This window comes from Eschscholzia californica, unplaced genomic scaffold (genome assembly GCF_041429995.1).
Source record: "Eschscholzia californica isolate CP2 unplaced genomic scaffold, dmEscCali1.0.p SCAF_3, whole genome shotgun sequence".
In the NCBI taxonomy this organism is placed as follows: domain Eukaryota; kingdom Viridiplantae; phylum Streptophyta; class Magnoliopsida; order Ranunculales; family Papaveraceae; genus Eschscholzia; species Eschscholzia californica.
The window spans coordinates 44352183-44376338 of record NW_028238420.1 but is presented as its reverse complement, the minus strand read 5'-3'; the positions used below and the strand labels follow the sequence as shown (position 1 = coordinate 44376338).

The 24156-nt window shown below is 34.9% G+C and overlaps 4 protein-coding genes across 6 annotated transcripts; 1 reads left to right on the top strand and 3 right to left on the bottom strand.

Moving 5' to 3' along the window:
• Positions 1–1594: 1594 nt before the first annotated feature.
• Positions 1595–4102, top strand: LOC147550704 (NAC transcription factor 56-like). Its single transcript, XM_086671330.1, has 3 exons — positions 1595–2202; positions 2283–2596; positions 2920–4102. The coding sequence occupies exons 1-3, from the start codon at positions 2016–2018 to the stop codon at positions 3547–3549; spliced, it is 1131 nt and encodes a 376-aa protein (XP_086527456.1). The 5' UTR covers positions 1595–2015; the 3' UTR covers positions 3550–4102.
• Positions 4103–8009: 3907 nt separating this feature from the next.
• On the bottom strand, positions 8010–12332 carry LOC147550703 (protein SYM1-like). Of its 3 annotated transcripts, none has more exons than XM_086668740.1 (7): positions 10738–12332; positions 10103–10243; positions 9897–10010; positions 9632–9805; positions 8795–8910; positions 8576–8660; positions 8010–8318 (listed from the first exon to the last, which is right to left on the bottom strand). In XM_086668740.1, exons 2-7 carry the CDS (start codon positions 10148–10150, stop codon positions 8304–8306), a joined length of 552 nt encoding a protein of 183 aa, XP_086524866.1. In that variant the 5' UTR covers positions 10151–10243; positions 10738–12332; the 3' UTR covers positions 8010–8303. The 3 variants fall into 3 exon arrangements, with proteins under 3 accessions (XP_086524866.1, XP_086524865.1, XP_086524867.1); XM_086668739.1 differs by having other exon boundaries at positions 10899–12262; XM_086668741.1 differs by having other exon boundaries at positions 10324–12115.
• Positions 12333–18230: 5898 nt separating this feature from the next.
• Positions 18231–24014, bottom strand: LOC147550701 (uncharacterized). Its single transcript, XM_086668738.1, has 7 exons — positions 23413–24014; positions 20457–20597; positions 20251–20364; positions 19985–20158; positions 19147–19262; positions 18916–19000; positions 18231–18652 (listed from the first exon to the last, which is right to left on the bottom strand). The coding sequence occupies exons 1-7, from the start codon at positions 23944–23946 to the stop codon at positions 18638–18640; spliced, it is 1179 nt and encodes a 392-aa protein (XP_086524864.1). The 5' UTR covers positions 23947–24014; the 3' UTR covers positions 18231–18637.
• On the bottom strand, positions 21228–23259 carry LOC147550702 (uncharacterized). The gene has a single exon (XM_086668737.1). It carries the CDS (start codon positions 22691–22693, stop codon positions 21368–21370), a length of 1326 nt encoding a protein of 441 aa, XP_086524863.1. The 5' UTR covers positions 22694–23259; the 3' UTR covers positions 21228–21367.
• Positions 24015–24156: the final 142 nt, after the last annotated feature.

Sequence of the window (24156 nt, the reverse complement as noted above, 5' to 3'; positions counted from 1 at the left end):
TAGGTGACTTGGCAGAGAGAGGAAATGAGGTGGAGGAGTGAGAATAACGGACAGTTGAAGATAATGGAAACAACGAGCCATATGAGAATATTTACTAAAGTTGGGGGCTAGGCAGGAAGCTGGTCACGAAGTTGGGGGTCATTTGAGAAATAACCCATATAAAATCAATTAGATATTTTGTATGAATGAGAGATAAGAGTACAAGAAGAGAAAGTGATGTATCCATATATGTGGGCAGGCTAGTAAGTGATGAGAATCAGTGTCCAAGGAAGTGACCTTTTGATAGGGATCTGGTCTATATTACAACCAACCATTAGTCCCCACCTTCACTCAATTACTATCAAACATATTACCTATGACCAAAAAGAAAAAGTTAGGGTTCACTTTTTTTACTTTGAAATTTGAATTCAAAATTCTTTTAGTTGTCTGTTTTTAATTCGTTTGACAATAACCGATGAGATAATAAAAATGTTATCCATAAAAATGTAAAATGGTTGTACCAATTTTGAAGTCGTAACTACACTTCAGACAATCTTATACTATTCAGGATTGAATATGGAGTCTGTAATAAATTAGTTGTGGATCTTCTCTAGTTAAAAAATCATGAAATGTCTGGTTCAAGTTTGTGTCTAAAATCGTAGTATATGCGCAATTAAGATTTGTTTCTACATATGTTTTAAGGAAAAGTAAATATAGTTTTTCGTGGCTGACATTAGGGTTCACTAGTTGGGCTTTCGACGATATTTATTGCCAATTGTTTAATTGGTACTTTTTGTAAGAATTATTACATTATGTAGTATGAACATGCTTGATAACATATGATAGTTTATACGTATACTTCATAATTATTATGTATCTATGTCGTTTAACATAATGCTGACTACGTGAATAAAGAATTAGATATGATACAAACAAGGTTAGAATTTAGATCAGATTGTCATTCAAGTGTCAGTTGATTTATGATCTAATCCCAAATCTAACAGACGAAGATAATGTATATACTGAGGATATTTTTTCCAACAAGCACCATTCAGTGCGACTATTTAAGGGGTGGGGCTTGGGTCATCTCAAGGTATCCCTTAGCCATGCTTTACGGCCTTAAATTTCGTACTCGAGTGAAACGTATCGGATATTAATAGGCCTTGGGGCTTTCTTCCCACATCTATGCACAAATTCACTCGATCGGATATTAAAAGGCCTAGGGGCTTTCTTCCCACATCTATGCACAAAATTGTTTAGGTTAGAAAAAGAATAGAACGTGCATATGGGGCCACATGTGTGAGTTAGATGAGGGAATGAGGAGCTCTAAAAAGCTATAAACAAAAGAGAACTCAGAAAAGGGATTGTGTATGTCTACAACATAAGAAAAGTGTGACATCAAAAGTGCCTTCCGGCAGTTTCAGACCCTAAACTTCCCCTTCTCTCTTCTCTCTCTTCTCTTTCTCTCTCTTGTCCCCTTGTGTGATTATGTACACATCAGTACATGTGGCCCCCTATATCTCACTCTACCTCCCTATGCCATTTGTCTATTTTCATCTTCGAAAAATCTTTCTCGTCCAACACCTATATATACAGAATCGTGACCAACTTAAGAAGACAGACAAAATTCAGAGATACGATCAAACTTCACTTCTCTCTTAATTCTGGTCGTCTATCTAAGCTGGTCTAAATTCAGCTAGACTAAAGGTCGGACATAGTAACATTATAAGTGGTGATGTTCGTCGCGATATGTTCCCGGCAGTAGACATTTTCTTGTCTTTATAGTCTCACCTCTCCACCTTTCCAATGGACACGTGTCATCCATTAACTGGCTAAGAGTTTGGTACTTCAGCCAAATCACTACCATCACAAGTCTGTCAACATTCCCCCTATCCCTTCCTTCATACTCCATTTAAAACAAACTTCTTTCCATCCCTACAACAATTTCAACTCTCTCTCTCTCTCTCTTTCTCTGCTTTCTCTCTCTAAACTTTCTTTCTCTACAGTGGTTAGTGAATAAGAAAGAGAAGAAGGTCATGGAGAGCGCCGATTCCTCATCGGCCTCACATCAACAACCAAACCTTCCACCTGGTTTTCGGTTCCACCCGACTGACGAAGAACTAGTCGTTCACTACCTCAAGAAAAAAGCCGCTTCTGTCCCGTTACCCGTTACCATAATTGCCGAAGTTGATCTCTACAAATTTGATCCATGGGAACTTCCAGGTACTTTTTTTAATTAAAACCATATCAACCCCTTAATTAATTAAGGATAATTAATTAAGACTTTGTGATTAAATTAACAGGAAAGGCGAATTTTGGAGAACAAGAATGGTATTTTTTTAGTCCAAGGGATCGGAAATATCCCAACGGTGCTCGACCTAATCGGGCTGCAACATCTGGGTATTGGAAAGCAACTGGAACTGATAAACCTATTTTAACTTCGGGCGGAACGGAAAAAGTTGGAGTTAAGAAAGCACTCGTTTTTTATGGTGGAAAACCACCAAAGGGAATTAAGACTAATTGGATTATGCATGAATATCGGCTTACTGATGGTACTAGTACCATGAGACCTCCTAGTGGCACGGACGTTACTAGCAAGAAAAGTTCTTCTTTAAGGGTACGTTTTTCTTTCAGTAATTATATTCAATAGCAATTCTGTATCTGATGACTCTGCTTCAGAACTGAAATAGTCCTTACTTTGTCATTTATTCTTTTAGTTATTCAATTTCGTGACTATACAAGGATTTCTAAAATCATATTATTGTCATGCTAGCACAGCGTTCGCGAGCGTAATATATTTTATTTCATTAATACTTAATTATTGACCAGTTAACTTAGATTCTTGGTTAAATTATTAATCAAATAATTAGAAAATTGTATTAGAACCTAATGAATCATGGGTTTAACCTAATGACTTTTTTTATGGTTTTATATATGTAGCTTGATGAGTGGGTTTTATGTCGAATTTACAAGAAGAACAACTCAAATCAAAGACCCATGGATCAAAACAAAGAAGATTCATCATCAATGGATGAATTACTTTCAGGATCATCATCAATATTACCAAACTCATCATCAACTACAAGTCATCATCATGTTCATGAACAATTCATAAACCCTAAAACATCAAAAAGACAGATAATGACTAATTACTCTGCTGCCTTAATGGAAACCGACGATAATACCTTCTTAGAAGATCTCTTATCTGATCACCACCATCATAATCAAGAATTGGGTTCTTCAAGTACTTCAAAACAAAATCAAGATTCATCTACAAACTTTCTCTCTTTAAAAAGAAACTTACAACCACCTTATTATAACCAAGGAGGTAATAATCTTTCACCACCACCACCATCATCAAAGAAAACAATATTTCAAGAACAACCCATTTCTCATACTACTACTACTACTAGTAGTAGTAACACAATTTCAGCTCTTCTAAATCAAATTCCTCAACAACAACAACAACTACCACCTCATTTTCAGCAACAAACACTTCTTGGGTCTTTGGGTGATAGAATTTTCGGCTCACAATCTTACCAACTTTCAGGCATGAATTGGAATTCTTAAATCTTAATTATCAATTTATCATATATTAAACCTTGATTATAATTAATCAGGATTAATTTATATGAAAATCCAAGTTAGATTTCCTTGATAGATTGCCACGTTGGATAACAGAGATTCTGTTTGTCAGAGGAGAAGATTGTGTACGGAATTAATAAAGAAGAAAAGGGTTAAACTTAATTTTAGTAAACAAATTCAGGTGAGATCCTTAATTAATTATCCTTCTTATATATATTATAGTTTTTTTATACAAATATTTGTTAATGAAACTTAGATAATAAGGGAGATCAATTAAAACATATACATATATATATATATATATATATATATATATATATATATATATATATATATATATATATATTATATGTGTATGTGTGTGTCTTGTGTATATTATATTTAGAGAGGGAGAGAAAGAGACATAATTGATATGTTGTTTGTTATAGTGAAACTAAGAAGAATGTTATGAATGTATGATCCAGAGAAAAAAACCCTATTTGTAGAATTATTATTACTTAATTTTCTTGATTAATGTAGTTCTTTACGATTATTATTATATAGTTATATGTTCATATCTACTTGCATTGCTCCATGATAAACAATTATGCATGTATATGTAACACCCACTTTAGTCGGGTGGTGACATTTTCATATATGCACAGAGACATTAGATTTCGAATCCTACTGTTTCTATAATATATACGAGATCACGAGAGAGACGGAAATTTTGAGGGTAACTTTTAGCAAATTATAATAATGACCACAAAATAAGATAATTGTATCTCTTTTTATTTTTCGGAGATGTACAACAAATGTAACTTGGATCCACGAGCACCCTACTAATCATTTGTTTTAATAAAAAGCCTAATGGGCCAATATTTGTACTTGAGTCTTACAGAAAATAATTGAAGATTCTACATACATCTGCAGAAAAGCTGTATACATCTGTAATGGGCCATATTTCCTATTATTGATGTATTATTTTTCAACTTTCACGTATTTCCTTACAATGATGTTACTTGCAAGTGGGTATTGGTCGAAAATTACAGTGTAGATGGAGAATATATTTTCGATTGCACGATAAATGGTCGTTTAAAGATTCTAGTTTGTGTTTATTTCTTATTGGCTTTTAGAAAGCGAACGGTAACGTAATTATCATGTATTTTTTTCATCTATATCAATCAAAACTTGTCGTATTATAGCTCGTATGACAAAGACTTAAACTTGATTATGAAATTCTTTGAGAAAAAAACAAATTAGTTTATCTCCTTTGCTTTAATTATTGGGTTATTTCCCTAATGGCCCCCTACTTTTTGACCAGCTTCCTGCCTGGCCCCCTACTTTACAAGAAAGACCCATATGACCCCCTTCCGTTATAACACCGTTACTCTCTCTCTTCCATTTCTTTTCTCTCTCCTCCAGTATGTTTTCTCTCTCTGCCACCTCGTTAAACCAGCCACATCATCGTCTTCACCGGCAGGGTCGCCGGCCGGCGACCTTCAAATTTTTTTTTTCTCTCTCTCTCTCTAAAAAAAAAAAAAAAAAAAAAATTTAAAAATTCTCTCACCTCTCTCTCTCTAAACTCCGGCGAAGGGAAACCTTCGCCAGAGTTTAGAGAGAGAGAGGTGAGAGAATTTTTTTTTTAAATTTTTTTTTAAAATTTTTTTTAGAGAGAGAGAGAAGAGAGAGGAAAAAAAAAAAAGTTTGAAGGTCGCCGACCGGCGACCCTGCCGGTGAAGACGATGATGTGGCTGGTTTAACGAGGTGGCAGAGAGAGAAAACATACTGGAGGAGAGAGAAAAGAAATGGAAGAGAGAGAGTAACGGTGTTATAACGGAAGGGGGCCATATGGGTATTTCTTGTAAAGTAGGGGGCCAGGCAGGAAGCTGGTCACAAAGTAGGGGGCCATTAGGGAAATAACCCTTAATTATTTCATATTCTTTTCAAAGAGGAACTAATGGCACATGTTAATTATTAATTAATACTTGCTTGGAAGAAAGATAAAAACTTAACTTTATATGTGTGAATGAATTTGGATATATGTGAAGAATACTTTATTTACTTTCATAAAAAAAAATACTTTATTTACATTTAGCTAGAAAAAATGAGTATATGAAAGAACTCAATATAGTAGAAGCTAGAAGATTATACATTGTGACTTCTTTATTTGCTAAACCTTGTCATATTTGTAGACAACTGGCTATTTTGTTGGTATTCTTTTTACAGTATTTCTCTCTTAATGTTTAAAGATTCCAATGCTACTCTTTTCCATCACAGAACATATGTACATGTTACTACCAACTAGATTATGATTCACTTCTCTCTATAAAATTATAGAGCTCAAAATATGGGTCAAGGTCATAAAGGGTCGACCCACGGGCCTCTTATCGATGCATGACCCATGACATCAAAAATAAAAAAATTTCCCTCTCTCTCTAAAATAAAAACAAAATTTTTTCCCTTTCTCTCTCTAGATCTGGTTCACCATGAACCAGATCTAGGTCTAATTCGAATAGACCGTCAAAGGTCTGATCGAATCAGACCTTCAATGAAGGTCTGTTCAAATCAGATCGAACCAGATTTAGAGAAAGGGAAAAAAAAAATTTAGAGAGAGGGAAATTTTTTTTTTTTTTTTGGTAAGTTTGAAGGTCGCCGACCGAAAATTTAGCCGGCCGACGACTCCTGTCGGAGAAGACGATGGTGTGGCGTGCTCAAATGATGTGGCAGAAAGAGAAAATGAGATGGATGAGAGAATAACGAAAAGTTAAAGATAACGGAAAAGGGGGTCATATGAATATTTTTGCTAAAGTAAGGGGTGAGGCAAGAAGCTGGTCACAAAATTGGGGGTCATTTGAGAAATAACCCTAAAAAATACAACATAGGAACCTCACAAGTGGGTGTCTCTACTTTATTTGACTATGCGAGTATTGTACACCACATATATCTCAATCAAGTTAAATTTCATAAGAATTAATACTCCTTTAAATTATATATATTTGATATGGGAAAAAGAAAACCATGTATTAAGGCATTAATGAAGAATAAGAAAATAATAAAGTTATATTTGATACCTTAAAATCAGTTTGCCATTCTTGAACAAGAAAACAAAATGTCTTTAATGGATTTCATATTCATTCTTGATGGTTATATAAGATATGATAAAGCAATATTATCCTAATCTCACATGATTGATGCTTTCACTTCACCAACAAATTAATTAATTAACCTTTTCATGTTTCATTATTTCAATGAAATATCATTTTCTCTATTTTATTATTTTTTCTGTTGTTATTCGTATACAGTACTCTCCATTATTTGTTCTTAATAAATGTATTAAACAATTGTATTATTCATCCCATTATTAGTCGAGTTCAGTCCAAAAAAATTGCAATTCTACATCAAATTTAAAAGAGTATTTTAGGAGATGTTTATTAAAATGTTCTCTTATGGTATTTAAAAATGAGTAAGAACCCTTAAATTGCAAATATAGTAGGGTAAAAACAATTTTAAAATTTCAATATTTAATTTTTAAGGGCCAATTTGTTAAGAGTTAACTCAAGTAGAAGTAGGTGACATGTACTTCATTTTTGAAAAATTTCATAAAAAAAATATCTTAAAGTTGCACTATTTGGGTACAATATTAAAGCTCCACTTACCTAACAAACTATGGTACTTGCCCATGGTTTATGTTGATAAAAGGAATTTTGGTAAATATCATCTTATCACTTTATGATCCCATGAAACTATTTAATAGAGCTTTCCTAAATTAAACATAAAATCTCATTTCTCCTTTTCATTGACATGCTTAAATAAATAAATTCATTTAGTGCTTAGGCTATTTTTTGAAATTGTCAAAAAAAAAAAAAATACTATTTCATTAGGAAATGTTCGAGAAAAGTATACAACAATATAAGGTACTTTTTTTTTTCGTCGGAAGCATAGTCTGTCAAAAACAGATCTAAGGAAGGAACTCATCAGATACTTTTCATAAAAATTCTATTTAACATCCAAATATCTGAAAGTCCGATAGATAGGAGATGATGTCATATTTGCCAGATTTGAGCACCAACCCGCGTAAAATTATAACCACCACCACCTAGAAAACTGACACTGAACATGACTGATAACGATGACAACAATTGTATTTTAGGTCATGGATAGGATTTTTGCGGATAAGTCAGCAAGTTGAAGGAAGTCTGAACCCACTGCACCTCGAACCCTTGAGGCCTTGACATTGGGGTTAGTATCGAAGTTCTTGACCACTCCAGCCAAGGGTCTTTGGCTCGGGCAAGGACATTTAATGGCTCCATCGTCTGATGGAATCCATGGTAATGGAAATTCCATGAGTAGGCCCAAGTAGGATCTCATGCACCAATTCTCTTATTTCCTTGGGGTTTCATAACTTCTTCTATGTTCTTATAATTTTTTACTTAGAACTTTTATTCACCTTATCAAGAAATCAGTAAAAGAGCATATAAAAATGTTATATAACATTTGAAACAAGTTTACAGGTCGAATATTTGGAACAGATCTTTGCACTTATCGAAGGAAAAGATTTACAGTATATTGATATCTAGGGTTACAATTACATACATACAGGTACAACTGGTGATCGTTGTGAGCTCATTCTGAACCATATGATCATTTTGCGGCGAACAACTCCCTGTCTATCCAAACGGCACAAGTGTATTTACTCTCTCGCTAGACTTCTGAGCAGATGTATTCAAGCTTTAGTAATGGGTCATTTGCACGTTTTTTTACTCTTGCGGAGCCTGAGAAGAAGCCGAAGAATGAGAGCAAATTAGTGAACAAGGTTCCTCTTATTCACATCTTAATCATTTTTTTTTAAATGTTATCATACTTTAAGGGGGTATGAATCCGTGTCAGGCATCCAAGACCTAGAGGAGTGAAAACCAACTTGGTAACCACTTCAGACAAAGGGTTGTTGACAGTTTATTGAATAGTTTGGTGATCATGAATTGCTACTTGCAATATCCAAGGAGTAGAATGACATAGATCGGTGGTTTACCTCAGAATGATCGTTTAGTTGAGATGTTGAGTTTATCTCTACCACTTCTTCAGTTAGCCTTGCTTCCGATTTCTCATTTGAATAACTATCAAAGGGGGAAAACAAGGAATACTTAGATGCCAGAATCAATTGTTCGATGTGGGGTTGAGACGATATGTGTGTCGTATATATATATATATATATATATATATATATATAATGTATAAGTTATGTACTTACGTAGACAATATAGTAACCCAAATGAGCTCCACACAATCGACCCAAAGAAGCCTTTGTTCTAGTGGAACCACACCATATGTGATTAGGTGAGCGAAAGGCCAGAGCTTCCATCCCGCCTGTCAATGCAGAACATGCCAAGGAACCATGTTAACAGCGAGAATTAATGGTTATAGAACGATGGTTTTACAACTTAATGACTTATTCACCCCAAAAGTAGTCTTTCGGTCTCTTCGAAGTACTATCCGTTCTGTCTTTAATTATCGTAAAATTTAATTGTTCCTAAGCATGTATATACCTGTTGACTGGACTGAAAAGGGTTTCCTGAATGGAAGCCTAATATTGAGTGAATCAAGGGTATATGTTCAAGATTTACACTAAGAATTGTTTATGGCCATTGCAAGCTTCAAAAGATTTTCATTCTTCAGTCTCCATTTCCCCCTTTTAAGCAAGTTCAAAGAATTCAAATTCCTCATCCCTAAGCTCTTCACAAGAAAAACAATTCAATGACCCCTGGCTCAACCAGTTGATCTGTGATGATTTGGTCCGAGCTGATAGCCTTGCATCTTCACATGATATGGTTTGACGTGAAAGCAATCTATACACTCCGTATGCTAATATATAGCAAATTAAGATAACACAGCTTATCCTTTGGGGATAATTAGCTACTCGGATCGTAGGAGTTGAAGTGAAAAACATATATTGAGGATGCTCACAACCTAACGAGGTCCTTGACCCTATGTACCCATAGAGAGAACACGAAGGATCATATCTAAGCATTCAAACATTGCGAGAGAGCTTGAGACAGAAAGAAAAATATATAGACTTAGCAGAACTTACAGTCAGCATGGGCCAAAACGTCGCACTTAGTTCTCTAAAAATGCTGGCAGGGGATTCAAAACGCAGCAACCCTAATACAGTATAATATATGCTGTTCCAAACAGCTGACCATACAGTTTGATCAAAAGCTACTTTCACAGGGACCGCCCACCAGTCCTGAAAAGGAAAAAGAGCCTGGACCAAATAGAATTTGTGTCAGATTTCAAGTCGACACCAGCAAATAGGTTTAAGTACACAAAGTATAAATTCCAACAAAGATGCCAACCTCACAGAATTGGTAGTAATAATGAGAAAGGGAGCCATGAAGCGAAAAACCAACAAGGCCCGATCTGAACATACGTGCTCGGTCAAACTCGAAAAGTGGTTTTCCTTCATAGCACTATAAAAGTATAAAACAGTACGAAATGAGCAAAAGCAACAAATTTTAAATGACCAAGAAATAATACTTCAGTTTGAGATGAGGGAATTTACCTGTGCAATCCAATCTCCTAGAGAGTAGACAACCCCACTTATCATCATTTTAGCTAAGACTGGGTTAGTTTTAAGAGCTTCCTCATAAGCCGACCAGTTGTGTTGGGGAGCATATCTTATTATCTCGTAAAGTGTCCATCCCTAAAAAAACACATCTGGAAGAAGTAAGCAACACAACAAGATACATTCTTAAAACTATTGAAGCTCTTCATCCAACATACCGATTAGGCTATAAGAAACTAAAAGTCCTTCAGGTGACTAGATCCACATCTATTGGGTTGCGTTTGATAGCAAGGAAATATGTTCATGGAAGTGTGTCTATTCCAACAAATTCCGCAAAATTGATTCCATGGGGAAATCAGAGAAGTGTACTCCACAAAAATGTTCAAAAGCAACACTTTTGCCACAGTTTTAAGTTAATTGGCCCACATTTCCTCAGAAATAAAATTACAATGGAACAATGGAAAAGTAACCTATGTCTTTAGGAACCACATATAACGAAGGAAATGAAATCTATCAAACACAACCTTAGTCTATAAAACAAAGGCAACAGCTTACTATGAGCTTCAACCATCTAGAATTGGAACCCTAACAAGCAAACAATCGTAAACACACAAATAAGCATTTGCCTATACCTAAATATCAATCACTTTATACTGATTGAAAACTTCATCAACTGCATGACTACATTTTTTATTATCCCATGTATCGTCTCGATGAAAATCGCAATTGTCTAAGATTATTTTATGAGTTTCATCAGACACAATAGCATGACTCCAAGCATAATCAACCAAACCTTGCCAATCATCCCCACCGGATGTTTCCGGGTTTCCTAATAAGAAACCTTTGAGATCTATATAAAGAGATGGATTCTTCTTGTTCATGTCATATATGAACTCAGCCAATTCAGGAACATATCTTCCGGTTTGATTCGTGTAATCGAAGAAACTTGATTGTCAGAGATTTACCACCGGCAGAGCTTCTTGTTTTCGCGCGACTTTTAGGGATGACCTTTTTCGTTATTTCCGGAAACTAAGAGGACCTCTTCGTCTTTTCACTATCAATTAGCATGCCCTTTTTCGTTATTTCACGAAACTTCTATAACTCTGTAAAAAGCGTATATATTTCCTCAAAACCCTAAAATCTTCTTCTTCTCTTCATCTCCGCCGTCTTCTTCCCCCTCATCTTCGATGAATACCTTCAAGAAGCCTTCTACTAAATTACCCTATGAGCTGTTGTTTTTCATCGATAGGAGTGCAGGTTCTATATGTTTTATCGAACATAGAGTTGTGTACATACGGAGTGAAAATTTTAAACTTGAGTTTGGGGATGTTTTGGTCGATTTACTGAGGAGAATGAGGAAGGCTGGTTTCATAGAATATAATTATGAAAAGAAGACCGCATTTACCCGATCAGAATACTTTCTATACCACCCTTTTTTCCGTCAAGATACATTGGACTACAGTAAGGTGAATTCATCTTTTAAAGCTGAAGCATTCCCTGAGGATGAAGTTTTCAGAAGAACTCCGGTCGTAGGTGGTGGTCATGGTCACCCTCCAGTAGTCAATCAGTTTGTTGCTATGGAAAATATCCTTGACCCACCCGGTATTATTCACTCATATGCCGGCAGTCAGACGTCGTCCGGCGGTCAGTCAGCGGGCGACGGACGTTCTGGTCTGGATCTTACTGATTGGAACATTACTGGGGACTTACATGGTTTTAATGATTCTGGTGTTGGACCTATGCATTCGTTTCGTTATTTTCAAACTGCTCACCCCCTTTATGGTGTTTTTGGTGCTGGGCCAATGCAAACCCAATCGGGGGTCGTTTCAGCTCATCCCTCTCACAGTTTCTCGCAAAGAGCTACTGGTCTCGGTTTCCCACCTCATAGTCAAGTGGGTAATGATAATGCTACCTTTTCTTCGGGTAATGATACTGCTACCTTTTCTTCTATATATACTCCACTTACTGAGCTAGAAAAGGGGAGATCTCAAATCAACAACCAAGTTGGTCACTTGTCCAACCAAATGGCTGTAAGACTAACCTCTATAAGTGAAAGACTTCAAATATTGGAAGATTGGATAGCAAATATTGTTTCCCTGGGTGAACATTTACAAACCGGAAGATGAATATTGTTAGACGTTCTATCCATTTTGTATTAGTTTTTTAGCTTTTTTTCGACGAGATACTATGTTTTATACTCTTTTTTGAATGTTTTTATCATATGGGTGATATGAAATATGGATGATGATATGATTAATTACTTACTTTTTCTGATAACTAAATGATTGGAGTATATTTTAGTATATTTCTTACAAAATATCATTTCTTGCATTATACTTTTAATGTTTCATGTTTCCGTGGATGACGGACTCTGCTTCAGAACTGAAATAGTCCTTACTTTATCATTTATTCTTTTAGTTATTCAATTTCTTGACTATACGAGGATTTCTAAAATTATATTATTGTCCTGCTAGCACAGGGTTCGCGAGCGTAATATATTTTATTTCATTAATACTTAATTATTGACTAGTTAACTTAGATTCTTGGTTAAATTATTAATCAAATAATTAGAAAATTGTATTAGAACCTAATGAATCATGGGTTTAACCTAATGACTTTTTTTTATGGTTTTATATATGTAGCTTGATGAGTGGGTTTTATGTCGAATTTACAAGAACAACTCAAATCAAAGACCCATGGATCAAAACAAAGAAGATTCATCATCAATGGATGAATTAATTTCAGGATCATCATCAATATTACCAAACTCATCATCAACTACAAGTCATCATCATGTTCATGAACAATTCATAAACCCCAAAACATCAAAAAGACAGATAATGACTAATTACTCTGCTGCCTTAATCGAAACCGACGATAATACCTTCTTAGAAGATCTCTTATCTGATCACCACCATCATAATCAAGAATTGGGTTCTTCAAGTACTTCAAAACAAAATCAAGATTCATCTACAAACTTTCTCTCTTTAAAAAGAAACTTACAACCAGTGGCGAGGCCAGAAAATTATACCAATGGGGGCACTTTTTAGTCATAGTTCTTCCGAAATAATCAAATATACTTACTCGAAAATATACATCTAGTGGTTCATCCAACCAATACATATTTACAATCGTACAAGACGAATCTACATCATTATAATAGTTATCAAATTATTATATCATTCTCATCATAAGCGCAAGTTAGCATTCATCTATACATTTATTATTCAATATCGTAGTTAGTTTTTGACAATGTTCATATCTGCAAATAATGGTGGATCTATGATATATAAATATGAAATACCTAGAGTAACAAATAAATACTTTTATTTATACCACATCAACGTAGCTGAAGCGCAAACTAAATTTGAAAGAAAGGCGACCGACACACAGATATTTAAACAAAAGAGTAGGTACGGTAGAAAATTTGAAATAAATATTTTACGCTAAATTGTTAATAAGCACTAAAAGCCTAAGTCGATCATTTTAAGTTAAGTTAAGAATTATGAAGGAAGAAGGGAAAAAGTTTTGAAGTGCCGAGTTTCGAACCTTGATGTATCATTTTAGGTTAACAAAAAGAATTAAAAAAAAAACAAGGTTAACAAAAAAGAAAAATTTAGGTCTCAGGGTTTTGAACCCATGACCTAGTGCTCTAAATATATCAGGTCCTCCCATTCTACCAACTAAGCTGCAGTGCTCATTTGAATTGAAAGTTGCGCCAACAAGTATATATTCAGTGTATCTGGGTAAATAAACAGTAAAAGCCACAGGGGTTGTGGGGGCACGTGCCCCCACATGCCCCTATGTGGCATCGCCCCTGCTTACAACCACCTTATTATAACCAAGGAGGTAATAATCTTTCACCACCACCACCATCATCAAAGAAAACAATATTTCAAGAACAACCCATTTCTCATACTACTACTACTACAGTAGTAGTAGTAACACAATTTCAGCTCTTCTAAATCAAATTCCTCAACAACAACAACAACTACCACCTCATTTTCAGCAACAAACACTTCTTGGGTCTTTGGGTGATAGAATTTTCGGCTCACAATCTTACCAACTTTCAGGCATGAATTGGAATTCTTAAATCTTAATTATCATAAATTAAACCTTGATTAATTATTTCATAATTAATCAGGATTAATTTATATGAAAATCCAAGTTAGATTTCCTTGATAGATTGCCACGTTGGATAACAGAGATTCTGTTTGTCAGAGGAGAAGATTGTGTACGGAATTAATAAAGAAGAAAAGGGTTAAACTTAATTTTAGTAAACAAATTCAGGTGAGATCCTTAATTAATTATCCTTCTTATATATATTATAGTTTTTTTATACAAATATTTGTTAATGAAACTTAGATAATAAGGGAGATTAAAACATATACATATATATATATATATATATATATATATATATATATATATATATATATATATATATATATATTATATATGTCTGTGTGTATGTCTTAGTGTATATTATATTTAGAAAGAGACATAATTGATATGTTGTTTGTTATAGTGAAACTAAGAAGAATGTTATGAATGTATGATCCAGAGAAAAACAAACCCTATTTGTAGAATTATTATTACTTAATTTTCTTGATTAATGTAGTTCTTTACGATTATTATTATATAGTTATATGTTCATATCTCCTTGCATGGCTCCATGATAAACAATTATGCATGTATATGTAACACCCACTTCAGTGGGGTGGTGACATTTTCATATATGTACAGAGACATTAGATTTCGAATCCTACTGCTTCTAATATTATATACGAGATTACGAGAGAGACAGAAATTTTGAGGGTAACTTTTAGCAAAATATAATAATGACCACAAAATAAGATAATTGTATCCCTTTTTATTTTTCGGAGATGTACAACAAATGTAACTTGGATCGACGAGCACCCTACTAATCATTTGATTTAATAAAAAGCCTAATGGGCCAATATTTGTACTTGGGTCTTGTTGAAAATAATTGAAGATTCTACATACATCTGCAGAAAAGCTGTATACATCTGTAATGGGACCATATTTCCTATTATTGATGTATTATCTTTCAACTTTCACGTATTTCCTTACAATGATGTTACTTGCAAGTGGGTATTGGTCGAAAATTACAGTGTAGATGGAGAATATATTTTCGATTGCACGATAAATGGTCGTTTAAAGATTCTAGTTTGTGTTTATTTCTTATTGGCTTTTAGAAAGCGAATGGTAACATAATTATCATGTATTTTTTTCATCTATATCAATCAAAACTTGTCGTATTATAGCTCGTATGACAAAGACTTAAACTTGATTGTGAAATTCTTTGAGAAAAAAACAAATTAGTTTATCTCCTTTGCCTTAATTATTTCATATTCTTTTCAAAGAAGAACTAATGGCAGATGTTAATTATCAATTAATACTTGCTTGGAAGAAAGATAAAAACTTAACTTTATATGTGTGAATGAATTTGGATATATGTGAAGAATACTTTATTTACTTTCATAAAAAAATACTTTATTTACATTTAGCTAGAAAAAAATGAGTATATGAAAGAACTCAATATAGTAGAAGCTAGAAGATTATAGATTGTGACTTCTTTATTTGCTAAACCTTGTCATTTTTGTAGACAACTGGCTATTTTGTTGGTTTTCTTTTTACAGTATTTCTCTCTTAATTTTTTTTTAAAGATTCCAATGCTACTCTTTCCATCACAGAACATATGTAAATGTTACTACCAACTAAATTGTGATTCACTTCTCTCTGTATAAAATTATAGAGCTCAAACCTTTAATATGGGTCAAGGTCATAAAGGGTCGACCCATGGGCCTCTTATCAATGCATTACCCATGACAATAATGAATAGGGTTGTTTTCCAAATGGCTCCCAACTTCGTGACCAGCTTCCTGCCTAGCCCCTACTGTAGCAAATATTTCCATATGGTCCGCTTTTTCTGTTATCTTTAACTGTCTGTTACTCTCACTCCTCCACCTAATTTCCTGTCTCTTCCAAGTCACTTAAAACGCCACATCATCATCTTCTCCGACAGGGGTCGCCGACCGACCAAATTTCCGGCCGACGACCTTCAAACATAAATTTTTTTCCCTCTCTCTCTCTAAAAAAAACAAAATTTTTTCCCTCTCTCTCTAGATTTGGTTCACCATGAACCAGATCTAGGTCTGATTCGAACATACCGTCAAAGGTCTGATCGAATCAGAACAGAACAGACCTTCATTGAAGGTCTGTTTCAGACGAACAAACCTTCAATGAAGGTTTGTTTAAATCAGACCTAGATCTAGTTCATGGTGAACCAGATCTAGAGAGAGAAAGGGAAAAAAAAAATTTAAAGAGAGGAAAAAAACTTCTTTTTTATGTTTGAAGGTCGCCGACCGGAAATTTAGCCGGCCGACGACTCCTGTCGGAGAAGATGATGATGTGGCGTGTTCAAATGATGTGGCAGAGAAAAAAATTAGATGGAAGAGAGAGAGTAACGAAAAGTTAAAGATAATAAAAAAAGAGAGTCATATGAATATTTTTGCTAAATTAGGGAGTCAGGCAAGAAGTTGGTCATAAAATTGGGAGATATTTGGAAAATAAACCTAATAAATACAACAACATAGGAACCTCACAAGTGGGTGTCTCTACTTTATTTGACTATGCGAGTATTGTACACCACATATATCTCAATCAAGTTAAATTTCATAAGAATTAATACTCCTTTTAAATTATATATATTTGATATGGGAAAAAAAAACCATGTATTAAGGCATTAATTAAGAATAAGAAAATAATAAAGTTATATTTGATACCTTAAAATCTGTTTGCCATTCTTGAACAAGAAAACAAAATGCCTTTAATGGATTTCATATTCATTCTTGATGGTTATATAAGATATGATAAAGCAATATTATCCTAATCTCACATGATTGATGCTTTCACTTCACCAACAAATTAATTATTATCCTTTTCATGTTTCATTATTTCAATGAAAAATCATTTTCTCTATTTTTTTTTGTTGTTATTCGTATACAGTACTTTTCATTATTTGTTCTTAATATATATATATTATACAACTGTATTATTCATCCCATTATTAGTCGAGTTCAGTCCAAAAAAATTGCAATTCTACATCAAATTTAAAAGAGTATTTTAGGATATGTTTATTAAAATGTTCTCATATGGTATTTAAAAATGAGTAAGAACCGTTAAATTGCAAATATAGTAGGGTAAAAATAATTTTAAACTTCCAATATTTAATTTTTAAGGGCCAATTTGTTAAGAGTTAACTCAAGTAGAAGTAGGTGACATGTACTTCATTTTTGAAAAATTTCATAAAAAAATATCTTAAAGTTGCACTATTTGGGTACAATATTAAAGCTCCACTTACCTAACAAACTATGGTACTTGCCCATGGTTTATGTTGATAAAAGGAATTTTGGTAAATATCATCTTATCACTTTATGATCCCTTGAAACTATTTAATAGAGCTTTCCTAAATTAAACATAAAATCTCATTTGTCCTTTTTATTGACATGCTTAAATAAATAAATTCATTTAGTGCTTAGGCTATATTTTGAAATTGTCAAAAAAAAAATATACTATTTCATTAGGAAATGTTCGAGAAAAGTATACAACAATATAAGGTACTTTTTTTTTCGTCCGAAGCATAGTCTGTCAAAAACAGATCTAAGGAAGGAACTCATCAGATACTTTTCATAAAAGTTCTATTTAACATCCAAATATCTGAAAGTCCGATAGATAGGAGATGATCAACCAGTACTAGAAGGAAAGTGACGAACAGGATTGATGTCATATTTGCCAGATTTGAGCACCAACCGGCGTAAATTTATAACCACCACCACCTAGAAAACTGACACTGAACATGACTGATAACGATGACAACAATTGTATTTTAGGTCATGGATGGGATTTTTGCGGATAAGTCAGCAAGTTGAAGGAAGTCTGAACCCACTGCACCTCGAACCCTTGAGGCCTTGACATTAGGGTTAGTGTCGAAGTTCTTGACCACTCCAGCCAAGGGTCTTGGGCTTGGGCAAGGACAGTTAATGGCTCCATCGTCTGATGGAATCCATGGTGATGGAAATTCCATGAGTAGGCCCAAGTAGGATCTCATGCACCAATTCTCTTATTTCATTGGGGTTTCATAACTTCTTCTATGTTCTTATAATTTTTTACTTAGAACTTTTATTCACCTTATCAAGAAATCAGTAAAAGAGCATATAAAAATGTTATACTACAGTATAACATTTGAAACAAGTTTACAGGTCGAATATTTGGAACAGATCTTTGCACTAATCGAAGGAAAAGATTTACAGTATATTGATATCTAGGGTTACAATCACATACATACAGGTACAACTGGTGATCGTTGTGAGCTCATTTCTGAACCATATTATCATTTTGCGGCGAACAACTCCCTGTCTATCCAATCGGCACAAGTGTATTTACTCTCTGGCTAGACTTCTGAGCAGACGTATTCAAGCTTTAGTAATGGGTCATTTGCACGTTTTTTTACTCTTGCTGAGCCTGAGAAGAAGCCGAAGAATGAGAGCAAATTAGTGAACAAGGTTCCTCTTATTCAAATCTTAATCATTTTTTGTTTTTGAAATGTTAGCATACTTTAAGGGGTATGAGTCCGTGTCAGGCATCCAAGACCTAGAGGGGTGAAAACCAACTTGGTAACAACCACTTCAGACAAAGGGTTGTTGACAGTTTATTGAATAGTTTGTTGATCATGAATTGCTACTTGCAATATCCAAGGAGTAGAATGACATAGTTCGGTGGTTTACCTCAGAATGATCGTTTAGTTGAGATGTTGAGTTTATCTCTACCACTTCTTCAGTTAGCCTTGCTTCCGATTTCTCATTTGAATAACTATCAAAGGGGGAAAACAAGGAATACTTAGATGCCAGAATCAATTGTTCGATGTGGGGTTGAGACGATATGTGTGTCGTATATATATATATATATATATATATATATATATATATATATATATAATGTATAAGTTATGTACTTACGTAGACAATATAGTAACCCAAATGAGCTCCACACAATCGACCCAAAGAAGCCTTTGTTCTAGTGGAACGACACCATATGTGATTAGGTGAGCGAAAGGCCAGAGCTTCCATCCCGCCTGTCAAAGCAGAACATGCCAAGGAACCATGTTAACAGTGAGAATTAATGGTTATAGAACGATGGTTATACAACTTAATGACTTATTCACCCCAAAAGTAATCTTTCGGTCTCTTCGAAGTACTATCCGTTCTGTCTTTAATTATCTTAAAATTTAATTGTTCCTAAGCATGTATATACCTGTTGACTGGACTGAAAAGGGTTTCCTGAATGGAAGGCTAATATTGAGTAAATCAAGGGTACATGTTCAAGATTTACACTAAGAATTGTTTATGGCCAGTGCAAGCTTCAGACGATTTTTCATCCTTCAGTCTCCATTTCCCCCTTTTAAGCAAGTTCAAAGAATTCAAATTCCTCATCCCTAAGCTCTTCACAAGAAAAACAATTCAATGACCCTGGGCTCAACCAGTTGATCTGTGATGATTTGGTCCGAGCTGATAGCCTTGCATCTTCACATGATATGGTTTGACGTGAAAGCAATCTATACACTCCGTATGCTAATATATAGCAAATTAAGATAACACAGCTTATCCTTTGGGGATAATTAGCTTCTCGGATCGTAGGAGTTGAAGTGAAAAACATATATTGAGGATGCTCACAACTTAACAAGGTCCTTGACCCTATGTACCCATAGAGAGAACACGAAGGATCATATCTAAGCATTCAAACATTGTGAGAAAGCTTGAGACAGAAAGAAAAATACAAGGATTTAGCAGAACTTACAGTCAGCATGGGCCAAAACGTCGCACTTAGTTCTCTAAAAATGCTGGCAGGGGATTCAAAACGCAGCAACCCTAATACAGTATAATATATGCTGTTCCAAACAGCTGACCATACAGTTTGATCAAAAGCTACTTTCACAGGGACCACCCACCAGTCCTGGAAAGGAAAAACAGCCTGGACCAAATAGAATTTGTGTCAGATTTCAAGTCGACACCAGCAAATAGGTTTAAGTACACAAAGTATAAATTCCAACAAAAGATGCCAACCTCACAAAATTGGTAGTAATAATGAGAAAGGGAGCCATGAAGCGAGAAACCAACAAGGCCCGATCTAAACATACGTGCTCGGTCAAACTCGAAAAGTGGTTTTCCTTCATAGCACTATAAAAGTATAAAACAGTACGAAATGAGCAAAAGCAACAAATTTGAAATGACCAAGAAATAACACTTCAGTTTGAGATGAGGGAATTTACCTGTGCAATCCAATCTCCTAGAGAGTAGACAACCCCACTTATCATCATTTTAGCTAAGACTGGGTTAGTTTTAAGAGCTTCCTCATAAGCCGACCAGTTGTGTTGGGGAGCATATCTTATTATCTCGTAAAGTGTCCATCCCTAAAAAACACATCGGGAAGAAGTAAGCAACACAACAAGATACATTCTTATCACTATTGAAGCTCTTCATCCAAGATACCGATTAGGCTATAAGAAACTAAAAGTCCTTCAGGTGACTAGATTCACATCTATTAGGTTGTGTTTGATAGCAAGGAAATATGTTCGTGGAAGTGTCTATATTCCAACAAATTCCGTAAAATTGATTCCATGGGGCAATCAGAGAAGTGTACTCCACAAAAGTGTTCAAAAGCAACACTTTTGCCACAGTTTTACGTTAATGGGCCCACATTTGCTCAGAAATAAAATTACAACCATCTATCAAACACAACCTTAGAGCAAGTCCAACCCCAGCCGGGCTGAGGCCAATAATTCAAATTATTGGCCTCAGCCCCCCGCTCCAAGCCCAGCCGCTTGGAGCGGAGGCTGGGGTCGGAGCTTCAGTCGCCCCTAACATTAGGGGCGACTGAAGGGAGGCCCCAAGTGACCGTTGGGGCCTCCAACGGTCACTTGGGGCCTCAAATCTGGCCGTTGGTTTATCCAACGGCCAGATCTCCCCTTTTTTTTTTTTTTTTTTAAAAATAAATTAAAAACATTAAATAATTAAAATAAAATTTAAAAAAAGCTAAAAAATAACAAAAATCAAAACAACTTTTAATAATGAAATTATATTAATACAAACCGACTTTTGCATTAATAATCCGACGATCCAAAACACAAAATTAATAATCCGACGATAGAAAACACATTACTAATAATCCAACGACCAAAAGTTATTCATTGTCATCGTTTGATCTCGTATTCCATAAGTGTTCGATAAGATCTGCCTTCAACCGGGAATGAGTATCTTGGCTTCTAATTCGACCTACACGTTCAAGCACTTCGTCCGATAAGTCTTCTCCACGCTCTATCGGAGCCATTTCACATCCCTCAATATTGGTTGTAGCATTTGGACCTTCGTCTTCAACAATCATGTTATGCATTATGATACATGCCTTCATAATGTCACTCATGGTCTTTACGTCCCACCAACGTGACGGTCCCCGAATAATTCCCCAACGAGCTTGCAGTACACCAAAAGCTCGTTCAACGTCTTTTCGAACCGACTCTTGTCTTTTGGCATAATATGCTTCTTTTGGACCATGTGGATTAGCAATAGTTTTAACTAAAGTACCCCATGGAGGGTATATCCCATCAGCAAGATAATAACCCATATTATATTGTGTGCCATTAACTACATAATTAACTGGGGGACTCTCATTGCTTAACAGTTGATCAAAAACCGGTGAACGTTCAAGAACATTAATGTCATTACAGGATCCGGGCATCCCAAAAAATGCATGCCATATATGGAGGTCTGACGATGCAACTGCTTCTAGGATGATAGTTGGGGCTTTGACATGGCCAGTGTAGGATCCGTGCCATGAGGCGGGACATTTACTCCATTCCCAATGCATACAATCAATACTCCCTAGCATTCCAGGAAATCCTTGCGATTCACCAAGTGCTAGGAGTCTAGATATATCTAACTCATTCGGATCTCTCAAGTATCTAGGGCCGAACACATGGATGACTCCGATTAGAAATTCTCTTAAAGATTCAATGATAGTAGACTTACCAATCCGACAATATTCGTCTTGTGCGTCGGCCGCACATCCATATGCAAGCATCCTCATTACAGCTGTTATTTTTTGATGAGGTGAGCAACCCTTTTGCCCAAATGCATCAACTCTTTCAGTAAATCTGGGGTTGTACCCCCCAACAGCATTGAGAATACGCAAAAATAAAGGACGATTCATCCTGTAGCGTTTGCGAAACAATGTGTCATCATAAGTTCGAGTTTCATTGAAATAGTCTCTCATGATGTTTTCATGACCGAGTTGTCTATTACGATCTATAGTTTGGTGACCAATAACAGAACCAACATGACGAGAACGTTTCCGTGTAGTGTTATTTTCCATTTCTTCTAACATTCTACGATCATCGTCATCTCTTTGTCGAGCCCATTCATCTTCTTCAAACATCAACATTAATAAATTAAAATTGGAATTCATGGGATTCAAAGGATTTATGGGATTCATAATATTCATAGGATCCATGGTAGAGAAAGAAGAAGATGAAGTTTGATGAGAAAGAAAAAAATGAAGTTTGTAGAGAAAGAAGAAGATGAAGTTTGATGAGTTTGTAGAGAAAGGGAGATGTATTTATAGAGAAATATGAGATATTTAATATGGTGGTTGGATAGTTAATAATATTTAATATGGTAGAAAAGAGGGAAATTCAAATTTCAAATTCAAATTTTCGGCCTCAAGAGAGGCTGGGGTTGGAGCTGAATTTTAGAGGCTGAGCTGAGGCCAATAATTTTAGGTGAAAAAGTGGTTTTTTCGGCCTAAGACAGGCTGGGGTTGGACTTGCTCTTAGTCTATAAAACAAAGCCAACAGCTTACTATGAGCTTCAACCATCTAGAATTAGAACCCTAACAAGCAAACAATCCTAAATACACAAATAAGCAATTGCCTATACCTAAACTCCTTTGCATAATCCTAAAACCAACATAGTATTTGAAGAATATCCTAAATCACTGACCAAATAAGTGACTAAAATATAAAAAGTTATGAACTTCAAATTCACAAACAAACTAAGCATGTTAACTCTTATCATCAATCTTCAACTTCCCTAAACCAATTTGAGAGTTCTTTTTAAGAGGAAACAACAAGGGTTTCAATTAATTACCAACATGGATATAATAGATATCTCACAAATCAAATTTAAAATTGAACTTAAGAAATACAAATAAACCCGGATATGAATAATCACCTGCCAGTAATCATGATCAATTGTGACCAATTTGGTAATGGCAAAAGTCCCAGCAACAAGAACAATTGTAGCATTAATTGACCTATCTATCAATTTCTCAGAATCTTCATCTTCTTCTTTCCCCTCAGAAGAAGAAGAAGAAGAAGAAGAAAACCCATCTAATTCCCCAGGACCTCCAAATGAAAGAACTCTTCCTTCATTAACAAACACATCAACCTGGTTTGATTTCTCAATTTCTATTTCTGTTTCAATTAAAGCTACCAATCCATCTTGTTGGTCAATTGAATCAATACTCTGTACTGGAATCACATCTACTTCATCTTTCACTGATTTAACAACCCAATTTCTTCTTTGTTTAATTCCTCTTGAGGAAATCCAATTTTTTGGGTTTTGAGATTTGTAGAAATTTTCAAGTGAAGAACCACAAAAACCCTTTATAGGAAAACTGATTTTAAGAATGGGTTTTAATTCTCTAATGGGTTTTATGGTGGGATTAAATCTCTGGGTTGTGAAGCTACTACTTACAGAAGCCATGGTTGGTGGCTAAGAAAACTAGAGAAAAGAGAGAGAGAAAATAGTCAATTTTTAGTACAGAGAGGAGCAATTTTATAAGTTTAACTACCTTGTGATGTAGTGTTTTGCGAAGCAATTTATTAAAGTGCGACTAAGCTTATGTACCATTAGATCTTTAACAACTAATGAAGATTTAGCCAGTGGTATGTCTTGAGCGGCTATTAAGTTGTT

Coding starts and splice junctions, on each gene's coding strand:
- LOC147550704 (XM_086671330.1), top strand. CDS start 2,016: ATGGAGAGCGCCGATTCCTCATCGGCCTCACATCAACAACCAAACCTT. Junction 2,203..2,282: donor TGATCCATGGGAACTTCCAG/GTACTTTTTTTA, acceptor TTAAATTAACAG/GAAAGGCGAATTTTGGAGAA. Junction 2,597..2,919: donor AGAAAAGTTCTTCTTTAAGG/GTACGTTTTTCT, acceptor TTATATATGTAG/CTTGATGAGTGGGTTTTATG.
- LOC147550703 (XM_086668739.1), bottom strand. Junction 10,011..10,102: donor TAGGAGATTGGATTGCACAG/GTAAATTCCCTC, acceptor ATACTTTTATAG/TGCTATGAAGGAAAACCACT. Junction 9,806..9,896: donor ATTACTACCAATTCTGTGAG/GTTGGCATCTTT, acceptor TATTTGGTCCAG/GCTCTTTTTCCTTTTCAGGA.
- LOC147550702 (XM_086668737.1), bottom strand. CDS start 22,693: ATGGATCCTATGAATATTATGAATCCCATAAATCCTTTGAATCCCATG.
- LOC147550701 (XM_086668738.1), bottom strand. CDS start 23,946: ATGGCTTCTGTAAGTAGTAGCTTCACAACCCAGAGATTTAATCCCACC. Junction 20,159..20,250: donor ATTACTACCAATTTTGTGAG/GTTGGCATCTTT, acceptor TATTTGGTCCAG/GCTGTTTTTCCTTTCCAGGA. Junction 19,001..19,146: donor TGGGTTACTATATTGTCTAC/GTAAGTACATAA, acceptor CCCCTTTGATAG/TTATTCAAATGAGAAATCGG.